The sequence below is a fragment of the Rhinoderma darwinii genome, chromosome 6 (assembly GCF_050947455.1).
Source record: "Rhinoderma darwinii isolate aRhiDar2 chromosome 6, aRhiDar2.hap1, whole genome shotgun sequence".
NCBI lineage: Eukaryota > Metazoa > Chordata > Amphibia > Anura > Rhinodermatidae > Rhinoderma > Rhinoderma darwinii.
This window is the reverse complement of record NC_134692.1, coordinates 115,989,131-116,010,475: the sequence shown is the minus strand read 5'-3', so window position 1 is coordinate 116,010,475 and position 21,345 is coordinate 115,989,131. Positions and strand designations below refer to the sequence as shown.

Below are 21,345 nucleotides of genomic sequence, written 5' to 3'. Positions count from 1 at the left end.
CAGCACCAGAACCAAGCTCAGTACATATATACAGCACCAGAACAAAGCTCCGTATATAAATACAGTCCCAAGACCAAGCTCAGTACATGTATACAGCACCAGAACAAAGCTCAGTACATAAATACAGCACCAGAACCAAGCTCAGTACATATATACAGCACCAGAATCAAGCTCCACACATATATACAGCCCCAGAACCAAGCTCCGTATATAAATACAGCCCAGAACCAAGCTCAGTACATATATACAGCCCCAGAACCAAGCTCAGTATATAAATACAGCCCCAGAACCAAGCTCAGTACATAAATACAGCATCAGAACCTAGCTCAGTACATATATACAGCACCAGAACAAAGCTCAGTACATATATACAGCCCCAGAACAAAGCTCAGTATATAAATACAGCCCCAGAACCAAGCTCTGTACATGTATACAGCACCAGAACCAAGCTCAGTACATGTATACAGCACCAGAACAAAGCTCCGTACATAAATAAAACACCAGAACAAAGCTCAGCACATATATACAGCACGAGAACAAATACAGCTCAATTTAGTGCAACCCCTGCCGTATAGGTTTGTACGGCGTAAAACTACAGCTCCCAGCATGGACCAAACAATGGTAAGAATATGCTGGGAGATGCCGTTTCACAACAAAAAATATCATATCCTAATTAAACTACCCATCATCTCGCTGCAGATCATACGGTGACTACATTACTGATTAGAGGCACAATAAACATTTCCATTATGTGATTCACCAGTGACCTCTCAAATTCTAGTTCTTTTTCTCTTTTCTAGATCATAGCGGTCTGGACTGGATGGAGATTTCTCCCGGCCACAGCCCATTTCTGCAGTTTTCCGCTCAGATGTCTTCAGCTTCTGACTTTTAAAACATTTCTGCACCTATAAACAAAGATAAAATTCTCAACACCCCTAAATATAATAGTTCCATACACTGCACCTCTAATTATAATAGCGCCATACACTGTGTCCCTGATTATAATAGTACCATACACTGTCACACACGCACCGTGCCCCCTGTAGATAGTGACCCCCATAGAGCCTCTGTAGATAGTGACCCCCATAGAGCCTCTGTAGATAGTGCCCTACATAGAAGCCCCTGTAGATAGTACCTCACATACAGCCCAATATGTGCTAACTACTGAGCCACCGTGCTGCCTTAGGCTGTGTTCACACAGAGTTTTTTGCAGGAGGAAAATTACTCCTGCAAAAACTGCTCCAGACGTTTTTTGCACAGTGGTTTGACAAAAACTCGTCAAGACACTCGTCGAGGTGTTTTTTTTTTAACCTTTCTGACTGATTGAAATGGGGTTTTGGAGGCGGAAGCCGCCTCAAGATGAGTCATGTCGCTTCTTTTTACTGCGACGCTGTTTTTTTGCTCGCGGTAAAAAAACTCGTCCAACTCCCATTGAAATCAATGGGAGGCATTTTCGGGCGTTTATTGAAGAGTTTTGCGGAGCGGTTTTCGCGTCAAAAAACTCGTCAAAAAACTCAGTGTGAACAGGGCCTTACATATAGCTCCCCCTATAGATAGTGCTCCACATCTAGCCCACCTCTGTAGATAGTGCCTCACATATAGCTCCCCCTGTATATAGTGTACCGCATATAGCCTACCACTGTGGACACTGCCCTACATATAGCACCCCTGTAGATAGTGCCCCACAGGTAACCCACTCCTGTATATAGTGTCCCACATATTGCCCACCCCTGTAGACCATGCCCCAAATATAGCCCCCATGTAGAAAGTGCTTCACAGGTAACCCACCACTGTATATAGTGTCCCACATATAGCCCATCCCTGTAGACAATGCCCTACAAATAACTCCCCCTATAGATAGTGCTCCACAGATAGCCCACTCCTGTATATAGTGTTCCAGATATAGTGCACCCCTGTAGAGTGCCCTACATATAGCTCCCCCTGTATATAGTGCTCCCCATCCCCACATATAGAACCCCCCTGCAGACAGTGCCCCCCTGTAGATAATGCCACTCACAGTTTTATTAGAAAAAAAACGTTACATACATGATCCCGTTCCCACACCGTCAGGTGGAAATGCAGATCTGCTCTCTTCTGAGCAGGTCTGCTGGAGCTGAACGACGCAAGCAGTGCGATGATGTCATCGCGCCGCTAGCATCATTGAAAGGCACCGATTGGCAGGGCAGAATGACTTGCCCAGTCAATCAGCGCCTTTCAACAATGGAAGCGGCGCAATGACGTTATCGCACCGCTCGCTAGCGTCGATTTAAAAGCACTGATTGGCGGGGCAAGTAATTTTGCCCCGCCAATCCGTGTCATTGTAAGCTGCTGAATGGTCGGGCACAGAACGTGCCTGGCCATTCAGCGCTAATGCATGTATTTGTATCTGCGTGTTCTAGACGCAGGTATAATTACTGCAAAAGGGGGTGGCGGCGGCCCCTCAGAGAGGCAGCAGCAGCCTAGAATATTAATTTGTATCTATGTCCAGAAGACGCAGATACAAGTGAATGTGGCTGTCAATTTCTGAGAAGGTTGTATGACAACACTCACTTTATAGTAGCTTCAGTTAGTAGTAATGACTTTTGGAAGAAAAATTAAAATAAGAAAGCTAAGGCTAAGAAATAGAATTTGTAAGAAACAGATAAGACGAATCAAAAATGTATGTGTTTTGTTTTTTTTTAGGTAGAAATGTTCTTTAACCGCTTCCCGACTGCCCACAGTAAATTCATGTCGGCGCTTACTGGGCTCTGTGCAGCGCCGACGTGAATTCACGGTGGGTGTTAAAAGCGCGATCCGGGTGTCTCAGAGTAGCGCTGACACCCGGATTGCGCTGCTAACCCCTGCCTCTGGTCCCGGAGACATGACCGGGACCTAATTGGTTCAGGTCCCGGTCATGTGATCGCAGGGAAAGTTTGTTGTAGCAACGAACTGGAAAGTTTGTTACTACAACAAACTTTCCCGGGGACCGATTGCAGGTGCTGCAGTCGGTTATAAGTCAGAACCGGAGGCCATAAAACGGCCCCCGGGTCTGCCATGCACAGCAGCCTATGAGAACCAGCCGGAGGCCGGTCCTCATAAGCTTCCTGTCAGTGTGACTCTCAGCGTCACACTGCCAGTTTATAATACGTTACACTACCTAGGTAGTGTAATGTATTATAGCAGCGATCAGTGCTGCCAGTCTTCAAGTAAAAAGTAAAAAAATAAAGTAATAGAAATGTTTATAGTGTAAAAACAAGTTATAAAAGTTACAAAAACAAAAAATGCTTTTTTTCCTATAATAAGTCTTTTATTATAGGAAAAAAATGAAAATGTTCAAAAAAGTACACATATTTGGTATGACCGCGTTCGTAACGACCCAAACTATTAAACTATAATATTATTTTTCCCGCACGGTGAACAGCGCAAAAAAAATAATTAAAAAACAATGTCAGAATCACTATTTTTTTTGGTCATCAACACTCCAATAATATAGAATAAAAAGTGATCAAAAGTTCGCATGTACCCTAAAATAGTACCAATAAAAACTACAACCCGTCCCGCAAAAAAGAAGCCCTTACACAGCTTTTTTGACTGAAAAATAAAAAAGTTATGGCTCTCAGAATATGGTGACACAAAAAATAAATAATTTTATCGAAAATGCCACAAAACAAAAAACTATATACATCTGGTATCGCCGTAATCGTATCGACCCGCAGAATAAAGTAAAATGTCATTTATAGCGCACAGTGAAAAGTGTAAAAAAAAAAAAAGACAAAAAACATTGTCAGAATTTGTTTTTTTGTCACTTTGCTTGCCAAAAAAATCTAATAAAAAGTGATAAAAAAATCACATGTACCCTAAAATGGTACCAATGAAAACTACAGATTGTCCCGCAACAAATAAGTCCTCGCACGGCTCCGATGAAGAAAAAATAAAAAAAGTTCTGGCTCTCAGAATATAGCGACAGAAATTGTGCAGTGTCCAAAAGCTGATAAGATCGGGCGCCATTTATCAGTGCGAGATTGGCCACATATCCGCGGATTATTATTTATTTACCGAATTATTATACCCTCTTATTATGTCCTGATGTACTCTGCCCAATTTACACATACCCCCACATCATAAACTGAAATACCAGCAAAACCCCAAACAGAACAGTTAGGGTATGTTCACACGCTAGCTGTCATTTACGGCTGAAATGACAGCCTGTTTTCAGAAGAAAACAGCTGCATCGTTTCAGCCGTAAATGCTCCTCCTCGTAATATACGAGGCGTCTGTGACGCTCGTATATCTTGAGCTGCTCTTCATTGAGTTCAATGAAGAACGGCTCAAATTACGTGGCAAAGAAGTGCCCTGCACTTCTTTGCCGAGGCAGTCAATTTACGCGTCGTCGTTTGACAGCTGTCAAACGACGACGCGTAAATTACAGGTCGTCTGCACAATACGTCGGCAAACCCATTCAAATGAATGGGCAGATGTTTGCCGACGTATTGTAGCCCTATTTTGAGGCGTAAAACGAGGCATAATACGCCTCGTTTACACCTGAAAATAGGTCGTGTGAACCCAGCCTCACCAAGCAAACTCTGCGCTCCAAAAGCCAAATGGGCGCTCCCTCCCTTCTGAACCCCACAGCGTGCCCAAACACCAGCTTACGTCCACATATATGATATTTTATATCCGGGAGAACCCGCTCAACATTGTATGAGGTATTTGTCTTCAGTGGCACAAACTGGGCACAACATATTGTGCATTAAAATGGCATATCAGTGGAAAATTTAAATTTTCACTTTGCACCATCCGCTGCGCATTAACGCCTTCGCACACCACGACTTAATAGCATGTCGTGGTGCGGGGGGTTATATATGGAGCGGGCTCATGCGCTGCGTCCGTGCCATATTCTGCAGGTGTCCGCTGTGTATTACAGCTGACACCCGAGACTAACGGACAGGAAAAGCGATCGTGCTGTTACAGGAGCCTGTAAAAATGATATTATACTGCAATACATTAGTACTGCAGTGTATTGTACCAGCGACCTCATGATCGCTCGTTCCAGTCCCCTAAAGGGACTTTTGGGAGGTTTCCACTGTTTTGGTACCTCAGGGGCTTTGCAAAAGCCAACTATTGTTCCTTCCCTTCTGAGTCTTGCCGTGGGTCCAAACAGCAGTTTATTACCACATATGGCATATTGCTGTAATCAGGACAAATTGCTTTACAAATTTTGGGGTGAATGTTCTCCTTTATTCATTGTAAAAATTAAACATTTCTATGTTTTTTCAGAATAAAGTAGATTTTCCATTTTCACGGCCTAATTCCACTAAATTCAGCAAAAAAACTGTGGGCTCAAAATGCTAACTATACCCGTAGAAAAATTTCTTGAGGGGTGTAGTCTACAAAATGGGGTCACTTTTGGGGGGTTTCCACCGTTTTGCTCCCTCCAGGGCGTTGCAAACGCGACATGGCACTGAAAACCAATCCAGCAAAATCTGCGCTTCAAAATCCAAATGGCGCTCCTTCCCTTCTGAGCTCTGCCGTGGGTCCAAACAGCAGTTTAGTACCACATATGGGGTATTGCTGTAATCGGGAGAAGTAGCTTTACAAGTTTTGGGGTGCTTTTTTATTCTTTATTCCTTGCAAATATTTTTTTCAGAAAAAAAGTAGATTTTCACTTTCACAGGCAAACTCCAATAAATATAGCAGAAGACCTGTGGGGTCAAGATGCTAACTATACCCCTAGATAAATTCCTTGAGGGGTGCATTTTCCAAAACCGTGTCACTTTTGGGGGATTTCCACTGTTTTGGCACTACAAGACCTCTTCAAACCCGACATGGTGCCTAAAATATATTCTAAAAAAAGGAGGCCACAAAATCCACTAGGTGCTTCTGAGGCCGGTATTTCAGTCCATTATCACACTAGGGCCACATTTGGGATATTCCTAAAAACTGCAGAATCTGGGCAATAAATATTGTGTCGCGTTTCTCTGGTAAAACCTTCTGTGTTACAGAAAAAAATGTATTACAAATTAATTGCAGCAAAAAAAATAACATTTGTCAATTTCCCTTCTACATTGCTTTAATTCCTGTGAAACGCCTAACGGGTTAAGAAACTTTCTGAATGCTGTTTTGACTACTTTGAGGGGTGCAGTTTTTAATATGGGGTGATTTATGGGGTCTATCTAGTACATAAGGCCCTCAAAGCTGCTTTAGAACTGAACTGGTCCCTGTAAAAATCGCCTTTTGAAATTTTCTTGAAAATGTGAGAAATTGCTGGTAAAGTACTAAGCCTTGTAACGTCCTAGAAAAATAAAATAATGTTCAAAAAACGATGCAAATATAAAGTAGACATATGGAATATGTGAAATAGTATCTATTTTGTGTGGTATTACTATCTGTTATACAAGCAGATACATTTAAAATTAGAAAAATCATAATTTTTGCAAATTTTCTCTAAATTTTGGGGTTTTTCACAAATAAGCAATGAATTTATTGACCAAATTTTTCCACTAATATAAAGTACAACATGTCATGAGAAAACAATCTCAGAATCGCTTGGATAGGCAAAAGCATTCTGGAGTTATTATCACATAAAGTGACACATGTCAGATTTGAAAATATGGGGCTGGTCCTGAAGGCCAAAATGAGCTCGGTCTTGAAAGGGTTAAAGAAAAGGCGCATTGGACAATCCCGTTTAGCTAGAAAAGATCCCCGACAATAGGCTGATCAGTGTTGTTGTTTTTTCCTTGCGAGAATTAGGACACTCACCTTAATCGCTCCACTTCAGCATCATCTACAAGGAAATCCCTTTTCTGTACCAGCTTCTGAATCTTCTGGATCAACTCATCTTCTCGTTTCTTCTGCTCATTTGTTTTAATTTTCTCTGTAACACAGTTTGGGAGATGTGAAATGAATGAATTGTCGTATTAGTGCTAGTTTCCCATAACTATTACATAACATATTATACTATAGCATACTACTATTATGTTTGCTTTCATTTCTATTTTAGAATAAAGACTTTTTTTCCCCAGTATTTCAGTCGCAGTGAATAGTCCTATAAAGTTGTAGAGTAGTCTGTGGAGGTTTTCTGGAATGTCTAGAGGCTATTACTGGTCCCTGCTTCTTTTAATATATACACACAATTACATTTAGTTGCTTCATTATACAAAATCATGACATGCTGGTCTTATTTCTCAGCCTGGTGTTGTGAGAAGTATGGGGAATGTGTGGGATGGGATTTGCCTCTGGCACCATTGTCCTGCTTCCATTACACTTCAGTGCAGTTATTTTCCAGCTGATGTTCTCTGTAATCCTAACGAAATTTGCAGCAGTCACAGTCAGGAGCTGGGATCTCTATCTGGATGAAGAAATTACTAATCCATAACAGATTGCTGCAAAAATCGGACATTACCGCCTCTAATTTTTTTTCGGTGGCAGTTTAGGGCTTAATATGCTCAAGAGGTTTTAAAAGCTTTAAAATTCAACAAGTGTAAAGGCAAAACAGAAAAATAAAATATAAATAGTAACTTTCTGTAAAAAATAAAGCAGCTGAGTACCCATATGGAAGCTTATTTAAGGGATTGCTGAGATTAGAAAAAAAGGTCTACTTTTATTCCCCCCCAGCACCACTCTTTTCCATGGGTTGTGTCTGGCATTGCAGATCAACCCTATTCACTTGAATTTGGGCTGAACTGCAATACCAGACACAACCAATGCACAAGGATGTCGCTGTTCCTGGGGGAAAAAAAATCAGATCCTTTTTTAAATCTCACACAATGTTAAATACCTGATGTTTCAAGCACAGTTCCTTTTGAAATTAATGGAAGATGCAGAACCCTACAAGTGAATACTTATCCACAGCTCCCATTCATTTCATTGGAGAGACATGATGCCAATAAAGGTAGGACTTTCTGAGGTAGAGCTGAAATGAAGGAGAATGGTGTTTTTCTAATCCTACCAAGCCTCTTTGCTCATTTGCTGACACTCATTTCAGTAACCAATCTTCCTTGAGCTTACGAGTGGAGAACTCTAAGGCCAGGTTCCCACGTAGCGTAAACGCTACAGAACTCTGTGCGGGAATTTCACAGCATTTATAGTAGCAGCAAAGTGGATGAGATATTAAAAATCTCATGCCCACGCTACAGAAAAAAACCGCAGTGAAAACGTTAATAAATTGACCTGCAGTGCGGAATTTAAATTTGCAGGATGTCAATTTATGCTGCATTTTCGTTGCTTTTCTGATGGGAATGCAAAACCTGCAACAGAAAGCCTAGTATTGGAATCGCAGCGATTCCGCCGCAAAATCGTTGCAACTCAGAAAAAAAGAATAATAATTATACTTACCCAAAACTGCTTCTTCCTTCAGTCGGGCCTCCTAGGATGACCTTTCATCCCATGTGACCGCCGCAGGAGTCACATGGGCTGCAGCGTCATTCAGGGAGGCCCGACCGTAAGTCAAAGGAGGGACGCATCACCATGACATTGGCCGCGGTAAGTATAAACGTTTTTTTTTTTCCGGTCGCAGACACAGAAGACGTGGATACAGACAGGAAGGGGCAGCATCGACATGTGCGTCTTATTTGGGCCTCGGCTTTATTTTCTTGCGTCCGCTGCCTTCCCCCACCTATCAAAGACTACATTACTTTCTCCTGCTATCATTCCACCTGGGCTGAGGAATCCTTGAAACTACTGGCAGGCTGGCAGGTTGTAAATCAGAATTTACAAAAGAAAATGAAAAAAAACGTTAATTTTGTACCATGTCGATGTTTAGTAGTGCACGTTCCCAAGCTGACACTTGTGGAAAATAAATCCCCGAGCACTGGGAACGTGCGACACATGGTTTCCAGAGTCTGTGGCTATTGCTCTACAGTGGAAGTGAACAGAGTTGAGATACAGTGGGAGGTAACGCAGATGGAAGGAAAGGGGGCGGTTGAGTGATGCTGACTGGAAAGCGATGTCTGGCCTTGACAAGAGTGAGTTGGAAGTGGGGATTCATGGGAAATGTAGTTTCCCCGTTTCTATTCAAGTAGAGCGGGACCGCCCCTTTCTTTGTAGCTGTACAAGTAAACAGCACCGCTGCTAATATTCAAAGCACAGGAAAAGGAACAAACAAAAAGAAATAACACAATGCATACTGGTTTTAATTTTTATTTTTTTTTAAGTCTAATAACTCCTTTAATAACTTTCATACTAAAGAGCGATCAACCACAAGAACAAATCCTCATAGATTTAAAAACAAGAAACATAAAATTTATTTTTTAATTAAAAAACATGTTTTTATAGTTCTAATCCTGAGTTCTAACGCGGTATAACTTTAATCAAGTTATCAGAACTATGAGTCACTTTCCAGTCATTACATTAAACTTCAGCTCTATATTATGAAAGAATCAACGATTTACTTTAACCAATTCTTACTGGCGCTTTATACATATTTAGATTTTATAGTAAATTGGAGCATTTACCCAACACATCCACTAAGCTCTGCAGTTCTTGTTTAAGGCTCATAATTTCCTTGCACAGCTGAATGTCATCAATCCTGTAAGACAAAATAGAGGAAGATCCCGACATTAGAACAAATAAATCTTGCAATTCAATTTATTGGCTTTACATTATGAGATACAAGGCGATAAGAGAGACCGGTTTTCTTGTCGGCTACAAATCCCACTGAAGATCCTAATGTGTAATGAATGACTCTACAAATTGCAATATATATAGTGCATTCAGAAAGTCTTCGGACCCTTTCAATTTTTGTTATGCTGAGGCCTTGTGCTAAAAAAACAAAACCAAAAAAAACCCAAAACTTTTTCCCCCGTCATTCTGCACTCAATACCCCATAATGTCAAAGTGAAAACAGAATTTTAGAAATTTTTGCAAATTTATTGAAAATGAAAAACTCAAATTTTGCATGGACATAAGTATTCAGACCCTTTGCTATGACTTGAAATTTAGCTCTGGGGGCCTTGCATTTCTCTAGTTCATCTACACCTTGATTGGAGTTCACCTGTGGTAAATTCATTGATTGGACATGATTTCGAAAGACACACCCCTGTCTATATAAGGGCTTACAGCTGACAATCAACATCAGAGCAAAAACCAATCCGTGAGGAGGAAAGAACTGCCTGTAGAGCTCAGATACAGGATTGTGTGGAGGCACAGATCTGGAGAAGGGCACAAAAAAAATTCTGCTGCACTGAAAGTTCCCAAGAGCACAGGGGCCCCCATAATTCTTAAATGGAAGAAGTTTGCAACAACCAGGAGTCTTCCTACAGCTGGCAGCCCCACAAAACTAAGAAATTGAGGGAGGAAGGGCCTTGGTACGAGAGGTGACCAAGAACCCAATGGTCACTCTGGCTGAGATCCAAAGATCTTGTGTGCAGATGGGAGAAAGTTCCAGGTGGTCAACCATCACTGCAGCACTCTACCAATCTGGGCTTTATGGCAGAGTGGAAAGAAAGAAGCCTCTCCTCCGTAAAAGACACAGGAAAGTCCACCTTGCGTTTGCAAAAAAACGCCTAAAGGACTCTCAGACTGTGTGAAACAAGATTCTGTGGTCTGAAGAAACCAAGAATGACATTTTTGGCCTCAATTTTAAGTGTCATGTCTGGAGGAAACGAGGCACTGCTCATCACATGCCAAAAACCATCCCTACAGTGAAACATGGTGGTGGCAGCATCATGCTGGGGGGGGGGGGGGCGTTTTTCAGCGGTTGGGACAGAAAGACTGGTCAGGGTTGAGAGAAAGGTGAATGGAGCAAAGTGCAGAGATATTCTTAATGAAAACCTGATCCAGACTCTGGACTTCAGACTGGGCCGAAGGTTCACCTTCTAATAATACAATGACCCTAAGCACACAGCCAAGACAAAACAGGAGTGATTTAGGGACAGCTCTGTGAATGTCCTTGAGTGGCCCAGCCAGAGCCCTGATTTGAACCCAATTGAACATCTCTGGAGAGACCTGAAAATGCCTGTCCACCGGCGGTCCCCATCCAACCTGACAGAGCTTGAGAGGATCTGCTGAAAAGAATGGCAGAAAATCCCCAAATCCAGGTGTGCAAACCTTGTGGCATCATACCCAAGAAGACTGGAGGCTGTTATCACTGCCAAAGGTGCTTCAACTAAGTGCAGAGTATAGGGTCTGAATACTTATGTCAATGCAATATTTTAGTTTTTCTTTTTCAATAAATTATCAAAGATTACTAGCATTATGTTTTCACTTGGTTATTATGGGATATTGAGTGCAGAATGATGGGGAAAAACTTTGTTTATTTTAGCACGAGGTCTCAACGTAGCAAAATGTGCTAAAACTGAAAGGGTCTGAAGACTTTCCAAATGCATAGCAGATAAGAGTTTGCAGAAATACCGAGCTAGTTCACCGTGAATATCTGCAGAAATATATGGCTAGTGAATGTTTCATTATTTATTGAACTTGCTAATGGCCTGACAATGATGAGTCTTAGTAAATCAGACACATAAAAGGTAATTTACATATTCTAGTCTAGTTGTTACATGCTGGTACAACTCAGTTGCAATCAGTGGTATGCATGCTATAGACACCGGCCACACCACTACTGGAGTGCTGTACCTCCATATTCCTCCAATTTCTTACAGATGTCTTTCGTCAGATTCTGTATGAATCCAACAGAAAATAAAATCATGGCATTTTCCATTGGACTCCATAATGCAGCACAATCTGGAGAAATATACTAGGGCACACGTGTGATCCCATACAGCCTCTGTGCACATTGGCCTGCAGTTTTTTCAATTTATTTTTTTTACAAGTAAAAATGAAAACGGTTCAGGAGAACGATGGTAGCGGGAATGCACTAAGCTGTACACTCCTAGATCGATGTAAAAGGAGGAGTCTAATTCCTCTCTTGATATGGTGTCCTCACTGAACTTAATTGCCCCATATGCTTAGCTGTGGGGTCATTTACTAGGGAGATATCAGTACTTACCCATACAGTGGATATAAAAAGTCTACACACCCCTGTTGAAATGCCAGGTTTTTGTAATGTCACAAAATCAGTACAAGATGAATAATTCCAGAACTTTTCCACCATTAATGTGACCCATAATCTGTACAATGCCATTGAAAAACAAACGGAAATTATTTAGGGGGGGATAAAAATAACGAAACTACAATAATGTGGTAGCATAAGTGTGAATACCCTCTTATAATTGGGGATGTGGTTGTGTTCAGAATTAGCCAATCACATTTAAACTGATGTTAAATAGTAGTGGGTACACGGCTGCCATTATTTAAAGTGATTCTGTGTAACCCCATATAAAGTTCAGCTGTTCTAATAGGATTTTTCTGACATTCTCTTTGATGAATGTGACAGCAAAAGCCATAGTCCGGAAAGAGCTTACAACACATCAAAGGGATTTGATTGTTGAGAGGCATCAGTCAGGAGAAGGGTACCCAAGAATTTCCAAGGCATTAGATATACCATGGAACACAGTGAAGACGGTCATCAAGAAGTGGATTACATTTGGCACAACAGTAACATTACCAAGAACTGGACGTCCCTCAAAACTTGATGAAAAAAACAAGACGAAAATTGGTCGGGAAGGCTACTAAAAGGCCTCCAGCAACATTAAAGGAGCTGCAGGACTTTCTGGCAGGTACTGGTTTTGTCGTTTCATGTGACAACAGTCACCCATATTCTTCATATATCTGGGCTGTGGGGTATGGTGTCAAGACGGTAGCCTTTTCTAACAAAGAAAAACATCCAAGCCCGGCTATATTTTCCAAAGACCTACATCAAGTCTGCCAAAAGCATGTGGAAAAATGTGTTATGGTCTGATGAGACCAAGGTTGAAATTTTTGGCCATTATGCCAAAAGGTATGTTTTGGCACAAAGCCAACATTGCACATCACCGAAATAACACCATGCCCACAGTGAAGCATGGTGGGGGCAGCATTATGCTTTGGGACTGTTTTTCTGCAGCTGGAACTGGGACTCTAGTCAAGGTGGAGGGAATTATGAACAGCTCCAAATATCAGGCAATATTGGCACAAAACATGAAGGCCTCTGCTAAAAGGCTGAAGATGAAGATTTATATTCTAGAATTAAGAATATTAGATGATTGGAACATTTTACAGCAGTGATTCTTGACAAATTGGATGATTTCCTGGACATTTGGGATGCATGGCATGTTTTCCCCCTTACATGTAATTTGTAATCATTGATGTCCCTCATCAGCACGTCCCCTGATCAGAAGAGATGACTTAGAATCTTTCCACTCCCCTCCCGTCCTTTTGGGTCCTATGTCTTATCTTTTTGTCTTCTATGTTGTGTGTTGTGCTGTTGTATTAAGGTCTATTTTCTCTTGCCTCATTCCTGCCTGATGTGCTACTGTTATTCACATATTTAATGCGCTTCTCTTATGCTGTAATGGGATGCTGCTATCCTTTGCTTATGTGCCGACTATGCATGTCTTGCTGGTTTTCCTTATTGTCCTGAATTTGCTACTTTATAATATTTGTACTCTTGTTACTCACATGTGTATATTTTTGTACTGGAAAAAAACAAAATCTCTTTTTTCAATTGAAAACACAGTTGAAGAAAAAAAAAAAGCTGAAGATGAAAAGGAATTTCACCTTGCAGCACGACAATGACTCAAAGCATATCTCCAAATCAACAAAAGAATGGCTTCACCAGAAGAAGATCAAAGATTTGGAATAGCCCAGCCAGAGCCCAGACCTGAATCCCATTGAAAATATGTGGGGTGACCTGAAGAGGGCTGTACACAGGTGATGCCCTTGCAATCTGACAGATTTGGAGCGCTTTTTCAAGGAAGAGTGGGCAATAGTTGGCAAGTCAAGATGTGTTATGCTGATAGAGTTCTACCCAAAAAGACAGAATACTGTCATAAAGACAAAGGGTAATTCAACAAAATATTAGTTTAAGGGTGTGCATATTTATGCAACCACATTATTTTTGTTCTTCCACCCATATTTTTATTTTTCCACCCTAAAAGATTTCAGTTTGTTCTTCAATACAATTGTACAGATTATAGGTGACATTAAAGGTGGAAAAAAGTTGTCATGACAAAAACCTGGCATTTTAACAGGGGTGTGTAGACTTTTACAGTGGTTTGCAACCTCTCGCTGTTCAGCTTGGAACGCTTGTAGTTTCTCAACAGCAGGAGATTCACTGGTTGCAGACATACAGTAAATGTATCATGCATTTCTATGTATGATATTTAGCACTGGCCCATTCATTAGGCTTGTTCACAATGCTGAGAAACAAGCTGTGAACCCAAAACTCCATTCTCTCAACTCAATTTTTTTTTACAAATAACCTTAAATTCACTGGGTCATATAAGTTGAACTGCTTTACTGACCTGAATAGTGCGGTCTCACTGATTCCAGCGCTATTTTTTATTTTTTTTTGCCGGACCCCCTTTCCAGAGATATGGCCCACTGTTGTGTTGGTTACCTACATGATAATTTGCTGTAGTTAGCCAACGGGGTGGAGCTAGCTTCCCTGCCTCTGATGCTGACCAATCAGCACGAGGCAGCTGGAGGAACTGGTTCATGCCCTTTTAGCCGACTACAGTAAATTAGCATAGAGGTAGCCAACACAACAGTGGGCCATATCTCCAGGAAAAAATATATAAACTGCGCTGGAATAAGGGAGACAGTGCTATTCAGGTTAGATAACCAGTTCAACTTATATGACCTAGGTCCTCTTTTTATAGTTTTTTTTATACAGAAAATAATGGGGAGTGTATGGGTTATGGGTAGCGATTCATTACTCAACTGCAGCAACTGTGAATACATCTACATACAGATACATCCCTAAACTCCTGCCAATCCTTATACACAAGATAACTGATGGCCGGCAGCTATCTCTCCCAACTCTAACATGAATGTGAATATTTGAATCAGCTAATGTAGTTTTATTACATTAGGAAAAGAGGGATAAGCTCCTGGGGAGAAAAAGAATCGCTAATGTTGATATACAACATGCCCGATCCTTCTTTTCTCCCAACAGCAGATGTTGGGGGACTATTGAACCGTGCTTATACACAATGTTGTAGTGCGATCTGGCTGAAATTAATGGGTATGGTCAGCATTACAAGTCAATCAGCCTGTATTTCGTATTCATCTCCAATCTGTACCCTTTCATATAACACGATTAGTAGAAGACCTAAAATAAAATCTGATTTATACACACTCCTTCCACGGTCAGTACATACATATATTAAAAAGGAGCTTTGTGTGTCTTGTTTCACTGGGTCTTAGAGGAGTAGCAATCTGTGTTAATGCGAGGCTTCCAGCTTCATGCTCAAGCTTTTCTCTGACCATAAGAGCACTGCGATAAACAGACAGCCCCGTGACTCATGCACCATATGTCTACTCTCCCCTTTCTGAATGTTAGCGCAAATGTTATGCCCTAATACAGCAAAAAGAGACCGTACACAATATGGACAAATGATAAAAAACAGTTCGTTCATCCCTTTGAAACCATGAAAATATAGGCTCTCCTGGGAAGACCAAATGAAATTACAGTTCAAAAAATAATTTCTCAATGTCTTTTGGTGAAGGTATTTAATGAGGAAGGCATGCTTTACCCAAAAATATCTGCGAATCATATATTCAATAAAATTTAACCTGTCGGTTAGGATTAGTGTTAGGGTATGTGCACACGATAGCAGGCATTTACGTGTGAAAAGACAGACTGTTTTCAAGAGAAAACAGCTGCCTCGTTTCACACGTAAATGCTCCTCCTCGTATTATGTGAGGCGTCTGTGACGCTCGTAAATCTTGAGCTGCTCTTCATTGAGTTCAATGAAGAACGGCTCAAATTACGTTGCAAAGAAGTGCCCTGCACTTCTTTGCCGAGGCAGTCAATTTACGCGTCGTCGTTTGACAGCTGTCAAACGACGACGCGTAAATTACAGGTCGTCTGCACAGTACGTCGGCAAACCCATTCAAATGAATGGGCAGATGTTTGCTGACGTATTGTAGCCCTATTTTCAGGCGTAAATCGAGGCATAATACGCCTCGTTTACGCCTGAAAATAGGTTGTGTGAACCCAGCCTTAGGATTGAACTATTCACTCTAAAATACTGATCATCCCTTGACTAATTTGAAGCCTTTCTTCTTACTAGATGTACATTTGTACAGCATTTTGTCAGTATATCTGTATGCATTATTGAATTGTTATATTTACAGGTTCTGATTTATATATTTTCCTGCCCTTGCCTTATACACTGTGCTAAGACCAAGCATTGGAGGATCAATGGGCATCACACTATGGTTGGTATTATATGGGCACTATATTTTATGCATTATAAGACTACTAGATTTGCACTATGGTTGATTATATTATATACTGTATGCACTACAGCTGCACCTATAATATCCGGCACTGTTAAATACAGAATGCTGGCTTTAAATTGGCTACAAAACACTTGATTCCAAGGGAATAGTGGATTTTTTAAAGTTTACCTATAGATATATTATTTTCAAATAATTAGTAGTATATAATAATACATGAAAATTACTAGGGGAAGATGGCAACTTCCTCATTTTACAGCAGCCTGCAGTACCCTTTTCCTGCCTGCAGACTCTGTAAATGTTCTGGAACCTCTTCATTCCCCCAACAAAAAATCTGTCTAGACTAAAGAGCGATGATACAACAAATAGAAAATGGAGAAGGAGGATGCAGCTGCAATTATATATTTTCCCTCTCTATGAGACAGCCATACTGTAAGAGGGGAGGGGGAGAAGACGTTGGAAGACAACTGATATGGTCATAGTTTCTTAAATTGTTTTTTTAGGAACATTTCCTAGAAAAAAAAACCTGTAAAATTGTGTACAGGTCCTTCTCAATGAATTAGAATATCATCAAAAAGTTTATTTATTTCAGTAATTCAATTCAAAAAGTGAAATTCATATATTATAGATTCATTACACACACAGAGTGATCGATTTCCAGCAATACCTGGTTTATTAACCACAGTATCACTGTTCTTGATTTGGCAGCAAACTTGCCTGACCTAAACCCCATAGAGAATCTATAGGGTATTGTCAATAGGAAGATGAGAGACACCAGACCCAACAATGCAGACGAGCTGAAGGCCACTATCAAAGCAACCTGGGCTTCCATAACACCTCAGCAGTGCCACAGGCTGATCACCTCCATGCCACGCCGCATTGATGCAGTAATTCATGCAGAGTCTGAGCCCCGACCAAGTATTGAGGGCATATACTGGACATACGTTTCAGTAGGCCTACATTTCCATATTAAAAATCATTTTTGAAATTGGACTTATATAATATTCAAATTTTCATAGACACTAAATTTTGGGTTTTCATTAAATGTTAGGCATAATCTCCAACATTAAAAGAAAATAATGCTGGAAATAGATCACTGTGTGTGTAATGAATCTATATAATATAGATGAGTTTCACTTTTTGAATTGAATTACTGAAATAAATTTACTTTTTGATGATATACTAATTCATTGAGAAGGACCTGTATATAACATGCAGTTTTTGTACTTTAGCAGTAGTATAGATTGTACCACTACATGTGAATGAACCCTTTGAGAAGAGACACTGTATGTTTAACTAGAGGAGACTCGGTATACGCCACAATGTTTTGCTCAAACGGTCACGGTTGTGTTATGTGCATATCCCTCTGAGATTCATTCTTAGGCTGGGTTCACAGGAACGTGGCGTTTTTGAGCACGCAAAAACGCAGCGTTTTGCGTGCGCAAAAGCCACTTAACTGCTCCGTGTGTCGTCACCATATGATGCGCGGCTGCATGCTTTTCGCGCAGCCGCCATCATTATCACACTCCATTTGGATGTTTGTAAACAGAAAAGCACGTGGTGCTTTTTCTGTTTTCATTCATCCTTTTGACAGCTGTTGCGCGAATCACGCAGGCCGCACGGCATGCGTTGTTTTCACGCACCCATTGACTTCAATGGATGCGTGATTCGCGCAAAACGCCCAAAGAACGGACATGTCGTGAGTTTTTTTCAGCGGACTCACGCTGAGTAAAAATCACGGACATGTCTGCACGGGCCCATAGACTAATATAGGTCCGTGCAACGCGCGAGCAAATCCGTGCATGGACGTTTTTCCCGTTCGTCTGAATAAAGCCTTATATCATTGCTTCTGTCAGTATGCTTGCATTGTTTAAGAGCTCAAACCTTTACAATCTACTACGTTGAGTCACATGCAATTGTAATTATTTTATTTTTGTTAATTATTATGGCCTTGAAGCTTACTGTACTAGGAGATGATGTGCTGAGGTTGTGATAAGCCAGGTATTATATAATATAACCATAATATTATCACAGATCAACACTATACACAGCAGAAGAACTGTAAGGGCATATTCAGTCCGCAGTGGAAATCCGCAGCAGACAGTTTTTCAATTAGTTTCAACACCTTTTTAGGTAACTTCGTGCAGACGTATCGCAAAACTCTGCTGTGGAAAATAGGCTGCGGTGCGGAATTTGCAGTCCGCAGCATGCTCATTCTGTTGCGGACTTGTTGCGGAATTTCCCCTTTGACTTCAATGGAGTTTGAAAATTACGCAATGAAATCCGCAGATGTAATGTGTGTTGCGGATTTGCTGTGTGTTGCGTTGCAGATTTCTTTCAGGAACACGATATTTCATTCTGATGAGGAAGAGAAAACCTCTATTTTCGCCTTCCAGGCTTATTACATGAACACAGAGCTATTACCATGGCCAGATATAGGCGAATGGATATGGAAGTGTCCACTCTTATTAACCTTGTAAGTAACTTTACATGTTTATGTCATGTTTTCACTAGTTTACTTGTATGTATGATGTCTGAATAGCAGCATCTGCAGTATGTAAACATTATACAAAGATAAACATGTAACATATATAACATTGTTCATAAGTACAAATCAAACTTCAATATGCACTGTCTATTTGTTTTTCAGGTACATAACCGTCCCGAATTGTGGGACACCTCCAGTGCAGGGTATATTGAGCGCAACAAACGGGATCAAGGCTGGACCTATGTGTGTCGAGGTCTATACCCAGACTAGGATGGAATGTTTGAAAGAGAGCAGGTTGTGATCCGAACCTGAATCCGCAACGATAAATCCGCAGCATTTTACCTAACATTTTAGCCAAATCCGCAACGGAATCCGCAACACGTATTATGTGCGGCTGTGATGCGGACAGTGTCTGCAGCAATTCCGCTACGTCTGAACATGCCATTACAACTCAGCCTGTTCACCTATGTGCATGAGTGGACAAGATTAGCGGAAAGGGCTATGGGCCAACGTGTAGTCCTTCAGTGTATAGGAATTGCAATGTGAGTGATGTTTCTTTGTAAATAGTGTAGGATTTATTTCAAGCATGAAACTTAAGTCGTACTTCCAAGCAGGGCTGGATTTTGCATTAGGCATAAGTGGCACATGCCTATGGGCTATCCTGCAGGAAAGGATGCTTGGTTCTGGGCCAGGTTCATATCCAGATTATAGTTCATGCAGTAGGAGATGGCGCAGTAGTTTGTTTTATACATATGATGTTGCTCTTTGATGTCAGAGCTCCGCTGATAGTACATCGCTGTCTTGCACTTGGCCATCTTGGGTAAGAAATGTGATTAACCCTGGAGTAAAATATAAAGAGCTTAATAAAATCTGTAAAAATGTAATAAAATCAGCAAAAATACAAAATGAAAGGCAGGTGGCCAAGGATAGTAAAACAAATCCCAAAAAATTCTTCAAGTGTATAAATGCTAAAAAGCCAAGGTCTGAACATGTAGGACCCTTAGATAATGGTAATGGGGAGTTGATCACAGGGGATCAAGAGAAGGCAGAGTTACTAAATGGGTTCTTTAGCTCTGTATATACAACTGAAGAAAGAGCAGCTGATGTAGCCGCTGCCAGTGCTGTTAATATATCAGTTGATATACTGAATTGGATGAATGTAGAGATGGTCCAAGCTAAATTAAATAAAATAAATGTGCACAAGGCCCCGGGACCAGATGGGTTACACCCTAGAATTCTTAAAGAGCTTAGTTCAGTTATTTCTGTCCCCCTTTTCATAATATTCAGAGAATCTCTAGTGACTGGTATAGTGCCAAGGGACTGGCGCAGCGCAAATGTGGTGCCTATTTTCAAAAAGGGCTCTAGGTCTTCCCCGGGTAATTATAGACCAGTAAGCTTAACATCCATCGTGGGGAAAATGTTTGAGGGGCTATTGAGGGACTATATACAGGATTATGTGACAATAAATAGCATTATAAGTGACAGCCAGCACGGTTTTACTAAGGACAGAAGTTGTCAAACTAACCTAATCTGTTTTTATGAAGAGGTGAGCAGAAGTCTAGACAGAGGGGCCGCTGTGCATTTAGTGTTTTTGGACTTTGCAAAGGCATTTGACACTGTCCCCCATAGACGCCTAATGGGTAAATTAAGGACTATAGGTTTAGAAAATATAGTTTGTAATTGGATTGAGAATTGGCTCAAGGACCGTATCCAGAGAGTTGTGGTCAATGATTCCTTCTCTGAATGGTCACCGGTTATAAGTGGTGTACCCCAGGGTTCAGTGCTGGGACCACTATTATTCAACTTATTTATTAATGATATAGAGGATGGGATTAATAGCACTATTTCTGTTTTTGCAGATGACACCAAGCTATGTAATATAGTTCAGTCTATGGAAGATGTTTATGAATTGCAGGCAGATTTAAACAAACTAAGTGTTTTTGGGCATCCACTTGGCAGATGAAGTTTAATGTAGATAAATGTAAAGTTATGCATCTGGGTACCAACAACCTGCATGCATCATATGTCCTAGGGGGAGATACACTGGGGGAGTCACTAGTTGAGAAGGATCTGGGTGTACTTGTAAATCATAAACTCAATAACAGCATGCAGTGTCAATCAGCTGCTTCAAAGGCCAGCAGGATATTGTCGTGTATTAAAAGAGGCATGGACTCGCGGGACAGGGATGTAATATTACCACTTTACAAAGCATTAGTGAGGCCTCATCTAGAATATGCAGTTCAGTTCTGGGCTCCAGTTCATAGAAAGGATGCCCTGGAGTTGGAAAAAATACAAAGAAGAGCAACAAAGCTAATTAGGGGCATGGAGAATTTAAGTTATGAGGAAAGATTGAAAGAATTAAACCTATTTAGCCTTGAAAAAAGACGACTAAGGGGGACATGATTAACTTATATAAATATATTAACGGCACATACAAAAAATATGGTGAAATCCTGTTCCTTGTAAAACCCCCTCAAAAAACAAGGGGGCACTCCCTCCGTCTGGAGAAAAAAAGGTTCAAGCTTCAGGGGCGACAAGCCTTCTTTACAGTGAGAACTGTGAATCTATGGAATAGCCTACCGCAGGAGCTGGTCACA

General features: G+C 40.9%; 1 protein-coding gene across 1 annotated transcript in view; it reads right to left on the bottom strand.

The window, feature by feature from the left end:
* The window catches only part of BMERB1 (bMERB domain containing 1), a 204,515-nt gene that overhangs the window by 10,376 nt on the left and 172,794 nt on the right, over positions 1–21,345 (bottom strand). The window contains exons 3-4 of the mRNA XM_075830146.1: positions 9,432–9,505; positions 6,739–6,853 (exon numbers count right to left, since the gene is read on the bottom strand). Of these exons, the coding sequence (XP_075686261.1) occupies positions 6,739–6,853; positions 9,432–9,505 (189 nt within the window). The remainder of the gene's footprint in view (positions 1–6,738; positions 6,854–9,431; positions 9,506–21,345) is intronic.